Consider the following 8,987-nt stretch of genomic DNA (forward strand, 5'->3'; position numbering starts at 1 on the left):
AACCTGGGCAACTATCATTCTTCTCCGTTCCTTCTTTTCCTCCTCCTCCCTCTTCCTTCTCCATAGGGGGAGTGTGTGTGTGTTAAAAAGAGACCCCAAAATGGTAAACAAGCACGGGTCGGGCATTCAGACAATGGCAAAGAGCTGACATCACTCCTGCTGCATCACACTAACACATGACTGACGCCACTCCACTGTCCCACAGAGGAGGGGGTTGAGGAAAACAGAGGAGAACCTCTTTAAGTTTCCAGTCCAGTGCAGAACTACCACTGACACGAGAGAGGACACGAGGAAGTGGGAGTAGTGAATCAGAAAGAGAAGAGTTCTCCAGACAACGCTGTATCTTGCTACAGCCGAGAGAAGCTTAGACCAAACATAGATTCTATAAGAATACTGATTGATTTTCAGCCCAGATTGTAGAACTTGAAGCCTATCATGATGGAAGTGGTCCTGACTAGACTGAGAGACTTCTCCTCTAAGGACGCCACCTTTGATGCCTGTAAGTCAACTGTGCCCGTTGTGTCCGGCGACCCACGGACCATTAGAGACCCCTGCCCAGAGGAAGGGCTCCGGATGGCAGGCTGCATGGCCGGAGTACAAAGCAGCAGCACCTACAAACTGGACATTGAGAGTGCACTGGCCTGGCTGCGCAGGGAACTGGTAAGACTGGACAAATGACGGAAGTCTTTGGTTGTGATAAAGTCTCTCTAGAACTGATCAAATTTGTAATCCGTCTATGGGCTTGAGTAAAAAGATACTCAGCTAAATGTACTGTATTTTAATGTATTGATGTGTTTTGTATTTGCAACAGAAATACACATTTGTATTTGAAAATTGTAGAGGACAATTTGATCTTTCCTGTATGTTAACAGATGATAATGGAAATTGGATTGCAATTATTCGTCACTTTTTCTGTGAGTTACTGTGAGACTCAAGGGTGATCTTGTCTTTCATTACTTTATATTTGTAGAGAAAGATGACATGTTCAAATTATTCTGTGCTAGATATATGACTACTCAAGCCCCCAAAATAATGGCCTGTGTGTGGTCTTCTGGCTCTGTGGAAATGGAGACATTTTTATTGGCTAAGGTCAAGCCATCTGTCACCCAATGAAATGACCTTCTTGGCCATTCAAATCGTTAGTGCGTAGGACTGTCACGTTATTGCATTCTTATAATTGAGATGGGCAGGCGATGTTACGATGTCACCTTTCCAGCTTCCATTCAATCCCCCCCCCCCCCCCCTTCCCATATGGAAAATAATCATGAAAATCAAATAAGAATCTTGTATGGCAGAAGAAGATTATTTGTACAAAATCCTCTTCCTGCTCCTCCTCGCGGCGGACTTTGATTCTCGTGTGTCACATTGCATGTGTCAATAACGTCAGACAGTGGTACGCGATACCTTTGAAATTTGTATGGCCCATGTATGTGAGACCGTAGAAGGCTCAGCTTACATGTCTCTCATATGTTTGTTTTTTTACACAATACATACAACAGCTTGTTATTACTATGATCCAAGTGCTTTGAAATGAATTTGTCCTATGAACAGGTATGTGAGACCTCACAAGGCTTAGCTGACATGTCTCTTGTATGTTTTCTATATAATTATAGGATGCAACATCTCTGTTAGGTCTAAATGTTAATCGCCCATATAAGTCAGACGTTACAAAAATATTCTATGAATCCTGTCAGTTTATTTGATGTTATATGTCTTACTTACAAATTACAGGTAGAACACATTGTTAACTTATTCTACATCTTTTCCATATTGGACTAGTTGGAATTCAAAGAGGGCCTATTGTCAATGATTAATATATCGCTTGGCATTTAGTCTTCGCCCGGCGCCTCGTCATGGAAACCAAGTGTCATGAGCACACAAAACCCACCAAATCTCAGATGGGACAGAGATACAGAGGCAAACTGGAGACTGTAGGTTACTTTTTCTGGTATAGCTCTGGTTTAGTTGGTTCAATAGAATCGAATAGTTGAACGGGTTCTAATTTTGGCATAACTTAGAGAATGCTGTGTAAGCTAATAGTAGTTCAGAGAGACATGTTCATTGTCAAACCAACAACAACAACTAAAGTAATCTTGGACTACATGGGGGAACCCTTGAAACTTTACAGTACTGTATCCAGAGCGACTTACATGAGCAATTCGGGTTAAGTGCCTTGCTCAAGGGCACATGGACAGGTTTTTCACCTAGTTGGCTCTGGGATTCAAACCGTCAACCTTTCGGCTACTGGCCCAATGCTCTTAACCGCTATGCTACTGTACCAGTCTAAAGTTTGGACACACCTACTCATTCCAGGGTTTTTACTTGATTTTTACTATGTTCTACATTGTAGAATAATAATGAAGACATCAAAACTTTGAAATAACACATATGGAATCATCTAGTAAGCAAAAAAGTGTTAAACAAATCAAAATATATTTTATATTTGAAATTCTTCAAAGTAGCCACCCTTTATCTTGATGACAGCTTTGCACACTCTTGGCATTCTCTCAACCAGCTTCATGAGGTAGTCACGTGGAATGTATTTCAATCAACAGGTGTGCCTTGTTAAATGTTAAGTTGTGAAATTTATTTTGTTCTTAAGCGTTTGAGTCAATCAGTTGTGTTGTGACAGGGTAGGCGTGGTATACAGAAGATAGCCCTATTTTGATAAAAGACCAAGTACACATTATGGCAAGAACAGCTCAAATAAGCAAAGAGAAACGACAGTCCATCCATCATTACTTTAAGCCATGAAGGTCAGTCAATACGGACATTTTCAAGAACTTTAAAAGTTTCTTCAAGTGCAGTCACAAAAAACATCAAGTGCTATGATAAAACTGGCTCTCATGAGGACCGCCATAGGAAAAGAAGGCCCAGAGTTACCTCTGCTGCAGAGGATAAGTTCATTAGAGTTACCAGCCTCAGAAATTGCAGCCCAAATAAATTCTTCATGGAGTTCAAGTAACAGACACATCTCAACATCAACTGTTCAGAGGAGACAGCGTGAATCAGGCCTTCCTGGTCGAATTGCTACAAAGAAAGCACTACTAAAGGACACCAATAATAAGAAGAGACTTTATTGGGCCAAGAAACAGGAGGAATAGACATTAGACCTGTGGAAATCTGTCCTTTGGTCTGATGAGTCCAATTTTTTGATTTTTGGTTCCAACCACCGTGTCTTTGTGCGACTCAGAGTAGGTGAACGGATGATCTCCGCATGTGTGGTTCCCACCGTGAAGCATGGAGGAGGTGGTGTGATGGTGTAAGGGGGCTTTGCTGGTGACACTGTCAGTGATTTTAATTAGAGTTCAAGGCACACTTAACCATCATGGCTACCACAGCATTCTGTAGACATACCCATCCCATCTGGTTTGTGCTTGGTAGGACTAACAGTTTGGTGTGTCTAAAATTTGGACTGGTACTGTACCTGCTGCCCTATGGCCAAAATGTTTCATATAGATCCACTGGTCCATAAGAGACATGTTACTAAACCATCTACACTATCAGCCCTCCGTCCTCTTTCATTCTCCAACCTCCAACACAAAAGACACCCATGTAAACTCTATCCAATTTACACTTCCCAGTGACCAATGATTGCTGGCCTTTGATGTCATGAGACGTGGGTTTGTGCAGATGCAGTGGGAACCTTCCCAGGTCCAGTCTCTTTGTCCAGTATTCAGACAAACATAGCCACAAACCAGCCCAAATAGAAGTGACTTCCACCAATTAGAACCATCACCTTTTATCAAGTCTCATGGCCCAGTACTCAGTTGTTCTCTTAAAAGAGAAAGCAAGAACCCCAGCAAGAACCAGAGCTTGTTTACTGTCCACCATGGTACATTAGACATAGTTCGATCTGTTGCAATGGCTGTGCAAAGGACATACAGACAGAACACACACACAAACACACGTCGAGAGGGGATATCACCCCCCAGGAAGCCCACTGCTCAAACTTCACTCAAAGGAAAGTTGATGTTTCTTCTTTTATCCCTCTTTGAAACAAAGCTTTTAAAGCCACATCGCATCCTTTCAGTCGGAGCCCAATCCCAGTCTGAGGCTGTAATTAACAGAGAAAGAAATGCAGATCTGGTCATGATTGGTTTTTGTTCGAACATTCCTCTCCCTGGGACAAACTTGGACTTGGCGAATTTGGTGGAATTCTGTGTATTCTATTCTCAAAATGAGGGCAATTAGACCGGCTCTCATAAATAGAGAAGAAAGAAAGAAAGAAAGAGAGAAAAGCATTTACATCTGAAAGAGGCAGCGCTCAACTGAAATGGTTTAACCAGGTTATGTCAGGGAAAGGACGTGAACTTCATCATCTAAAAGAGACTAAAGGAAGCTGCAGCGCAGTTCCAAAAGAGAGATTTAGGCCTAGAACTCAGTAGCCTAGAGTAGCCTGCACTGGTTCTTTTCATTACATAACATTTGGTTCTGTGTTTCGAGCAAATTTTTCTATACTACTTGACAGCTGTAACTGCTGTCTAGTCTTATTTTTGATAGCCATTTGTTTCTTTGTAACAGTTGGTATTTGCTTATGAATACCGTATGTCACAACCAAACCAACTGTTTTTGAAATGGTGTTGTGTCTGTCTGCCTCTTTTATGTGCCCATATTGTTATGTCTGTATCTACATGTCTGTTTACATCTATTTTTGTTTGTTTATTTGTTATGTCTGTGTCACTCTGTTTAATTGAACAATCCTAACTTTTTTTTACAGATGGAGATGCGATCTCAGGACCAGGCCTTGATACGACAGCTGATGGACCTTCACGCTGGAATACAAGAGCTCAAGCTGGAGTGTGCCGAAGCAGAGGAGGAGGAAGAGGAGGATGACGAGACAGAGGAGGAAGGGAGCTGGGACTTTGGTAGTGAGGCAGGGGGCAGTGGTAGTAGTGTTTACTCCAGCTCAGGGGAAGTGGGCTTTTCCATATCTTGCCTGTCCACTAGAATGACTCCACCTCCTCTGGGGTCATCTCTACCTAGAAGGACTTCCAGCAGAAGAAGCTCCTTGCCTTAATAAAACAACAAACAGTAGTCTCTTATGGACCAACCGTGGTCAATGTGTAGGTCAATGTCACCGTCATATACCACAGTATCATCTATTCTATTGTCACCGTGTTTGCAAAGAAAATCACACAAGCATATATTTTGAATAGGCTGCAATAGATTCCATATAGAACCTAAAGATAATATATAGATTTAAGGCTTAGATTGACCTAAGGCAATCATATTTGCATAATGTCTTATTGTGTTAGGAAGTTGAATAAGGGTTTGTGTGTGTGTGTGTGTGTGTCTGTCTGTCTGTCTGTCTGTCTGTCTGTCTGTCTGTCTGTCTGTCTGTCTGTCTGTCTGTCTGTCTGTCTGTCTGTCTGTCTGTCTGTCTGTGTGCGCGCTCGTGTGTGTGTGTCAGTGTGTGTGTCTGTGTGCACGCGTGTTTGCATGAGACAATTGACAGACTGCAGAGCTTACACTTACTAAGTAAGCTGTGTAACTTTTCAACTCTAACTAGATGGAAGAAACAACAGCAGCTGCTATCACTGTACAAAGGTCATAACAGTATAATAGTACATTTAAGAGAGAATATCCTTTACTTACAGTAGTATATTGACTGTGATGTCTCAACAATGGATTTGTAAAAACTCTTGTAATAGTGACTATAAAAGCGATTTAAATATCACGACAATTCACGATCTTCCATATTACTTGAAAATGTCTGTCATTACTGAAATACAGTATTTTCGAAGGTCTAATTAATATGCAGTTATCATCCACTCACATACCGTATATAGTGATTTGTTGTACAACACTGTAATTGAACACCGATGTCAATAGACTAAAACATGAATGTCACTAACATACAGTGTATGTACTTATTATAATGAATGACAACACACCTTAGATTGAGCTGGCCTATTGCAGTTTGGCCTTTTGCAGTAGTTCAAGTTGGCCGACCCAGCAGACTCATACAACATAATGAATGGTCAAGTTAACTAGGGAAAAAAGGGCATCAAAGTGAACAAGATAGGATGCTCCCCCAATTTCCCAATTCAACTGAGTTCAAAAGGAGTTAATCTGTGATAAAGTGACAACACTTATTATGTTAATGTTTAGTGGACAAGTGGATGTGTTTATCCTTGCTACTGTAACTGCATTTGGGACAGGTACTGGACATAGTATGCCAGAACAATAAAGAACTCAAAATTGAAATGTACTGTACATATATTTATGTCATAACAGAAAACATCAAAGTCAAAAACACAACTGTTACCGAGACTTTAAGATTCATGATTTATTCTTTATTTTTTTTAAATCTGTTGCTTCTGCACAGCAAATTGGCTAGTGTAACTTAGTGTTACATTTTTCAGTGTAACAGTTCTAGTGTTGATTAGGGAGTTAAATTACCTCTGTAAGTGTTAAATTAACAGTTATTGGTGTAAAATAACCCAGTGTTGGTGTTAATAACCAGCATTAAACCAAAACCACGGCCTTTATTATCATATTTCCCAGCATGCTCTATTGCAGCTAGATTTTTTTTAATTGTTTCTTTCAATACCTATGTTTTCTAATTGATTAATTAATCTTATGCTACTCAAATATAAATTACATAAATGTTTCTAAACTAATCCAATCTGTTACTCATTGTACCCGTTACTTAAACGGTTGTTCCAGTTTAGATGATTTAACTAGTCTCATATCTTTGGGTATTGTCATACTTCGTTTTGAGCTTTAGTTCGAATCAGAGTTTGATTATTTGTTACATTGTATTTTATTTATTGTTTTTGTCCAGTTGGTTTAACATTTCCAAATGTCAAATTAACTATAATTCCTAAACAAAACCACCCCACTAGCCACAGACGTAAATTCAACGTCTATACCAAGTTGGTTAAATGTAATTATGTGGAAACAACGTTGATTCAAGCAGTGTGTGCTCAGTGGGATGTGTCCAATGAAGTCAATTGTTTATAGGCCAAAAAATGCTCACGTTATATCCATCTATGATTATCATGAAGCATCACTTACAGTGGGGCAAAAAAGTATTTAGTTAGCCACCAATTGTGCAAGTTCTCCCACTTTAAAAGATGAGAGAGGCCTGTCCTTTGACAGCTCTTTGGTCTTGGCCATAGTGGAGTTTGGAGTGTGACTGTTTGAGGTTGTGGACAGGTGTATTTTATACTGATAACAAGTTCAAACAGGTGCCATTGATACAGGTAACGAGTGGAGGACAGAGGAGCATCTTATAGAAGAAGTTACAGGTCTGTGAGAGCCAGAAATCTTGCTTGTTTGTAAGTGACCAAATACTTATTTTCCACCATCATTTGCAAATAAATTCATAAAAAATCCTACAATGTGATTTTCTGGATTTTTTTCCTCATTTTGTCTGTCATAATTGAAGTGTACCTATGATGAAAACTACAGGCCTCTCTCATCTTTTTTAAGTGGGAGAACTTGCACAATTGGTCCTGTCTAAATACTTTTTTGCCCCACTGTATGTGTCCCAATCTTCATATTACTTTTGTTTTGGTCATCCAACAACATGCGGGAGGAAACAGCACAATAGCCGCTCCGACTGTGACTGAATAGGCTAAATGAATAGACTATATTCAGTAGCATCTATCTCCGGTATAGCTCCAGTCTCCACTAATCTGCATCGGATGCGCTGCTACACACAGAATGTGTCAGATATTTCAAGTTATGATCTTGCGGGCATTTCATCAAATGCTTGCAGTCAAACAACCAATAATAGTGCGTGTCTGTGGTTATTTTCCTCACCGGCAGCAAACTGCACCACGGTACGAAATTAATCGCATTAGAGACCAACATTTTTGAGCGAACCACGGTGCGTTAGTGCAGATAGAGTGTTCACACCAGAACAAACCAAACAAAAACAAAAAACTAAGAGGGTAAACGCACCAGAGTTCGGGAAAAACTGCTCCAAGCCTTAGTCTTCCTAACACTGGCAATCATTCTGAATGCAGTTTGTGGGTGACTAAAAATTCTGAATGTTGGATTCTGGTAGAATTCCAATAGGAGTAACACATCACTTTGCAAAACAGCATAATGCGATTTATAGGCCTGATGTGACCTGTAAAAACCTGAGTTTCAGGCCACTGTATTAAGGAAAAACTAGGCCCTCAAAATAAGGCCGTATGAAATACGGATTGTTTTGTCTTAAATAATAGAATTTTAATGATAACATATTCGCTTTGGATCTCACTTAGTGAATGACACAGGACTGAAAATGCATGCACTACCTCACAAGTTTGAAACATTCTTATGACTATGACTCATAGAATCCTATCCAGTCCATTGGGTCCCTCACAGCCAACATCAAACATGCCATGTGACCTTTACAAGGGAATCCTCATTCCAAGGGTCTCGTTTGTGTAACACTTCCACGTATCTGTTTTAGAAATGCCAAAGGACATAGTCTGGTCATGGATTCAGACAGGGTTCCAGGAAATTCCAGCAGGAAACCTCCACCCTCACTCTCTGTTTCCCCCAGGGGAGGTGCACTGGGTGGGGTTGGTTAGTGGTGTTCACCCCCCTCCGGCTCCAGAGCCCCAGACATACTCTCCCGCCTCAGTCTCTGGATCTCATTGTTGAGTCCCAGCAGGGTCTGGGCCAGCTGTTGGTCCTGAGAGCGCATTTCCAGCTGCATGGTAATGATGGGAGAATAGATCATATTTTCAGATCAAACACACACACATTCATGCAGGTGAAGAATAGTCCATTCTGATCAAATTGGCAGACTTTCGTTCATTTGTATGTGGTTTCTTTATTTGCACTACATTGGCACACCTTAACAAGGCCTTTGAGTGATTCCTCCCATGACTTTTGGGATTATCATCAGATTTAATCCATCGAATGGTATGTTGGAGGATCGATTGTTGACATATATTTGACGTTTGTATCTAAGAGCATAATTGAGAAATGATTCATCCAAGTTGACATATTTAATCAATTGTGGCCTTATTAAGGCCTCC

The 8,987-nt window shown here is 40.5% G+C and overlaps 2 protein-coding genes across 2 annotated transcripts in view; one reads left to right on the forward strand and one right to left on the reverse strand.

Annotated features, from left to right (window-relative positions):
* The first annotated feature begins 92 nt into the window (after positions 1 to 92).
* LOC139392045 (glutamate-rich protein 4) lies at positions 93 to 7,344 on the forward strand. Its single transcript, XM_071139697.1, has 2 exons — positions 93 to 660; positions 4,721 to 7,344. Exons 1-2 carry the CDS (start codon positions 436 to 438, stop codon positions 5,018 to 5,020), a joined length of 525 nt encoding a protein of 174 aa, XP_070995798.1. The 5' UTR covers positions 93 to 435; the 3' UTR covers positions 5,021 to 7,344.
* Positions 7,345 to 7,620: 276 nt separating this feature from the next.
* LOC139392453 (alanine and arginine rich domain containing protein) overlaps positions 7,621 to 8,987 on the reverse strand; it is a 2,754-nt gene continuing 1,387 nt past the window's right edge. Inside the window, exon 2 of the mRNA XM_071140446.1 lies at positions 7,621 to 8,656. Coding sequence (XP_070996547.1) covers positions 8,531 to 8,656 — 126 coding nt within the window. The 3' untranslated portion in view covers positions 7,621 to 8,530. The remainder of the gene's footprint in view (positions 8,657 to 8,987) is intronic.

The sequence above is a fragment of the Oncorhynchus clarkii genome, chromosome 32, assembly GCF_045791955.1.
Source record: "Oncorhynchus clarkii lewisi isolate Uvic-CL-2024 chromosome 32, UVic_Ocla_1.0, whole genome shotgun sequence".
Classification (NCBI taxonomy): domain Eukaryota; kingdom Metazoa; phylum Chordata; class Actinopteri; order Salmoniformes; family Salmonidae; genus Oncorhynchus; species Oncorhynchus clarkii.

Excerpts from the sequence above, each read along its gene's own strand:
- LOC139392045 (XM_071139697.1), top strand. The coding sequence starts at position 436 with ATGATGGAAGTGGTCCTGACTAGACTGAGAGACTTCTCCTCTAAGGAC. Across the intron at positions 661-4,720 it reads CCTGGCTGCGCAGGGAACTG|ATGGAGATGCGATCTCAGGA; the intron begins GTAAGACTGGAC and ends TTTTTTTTACAG.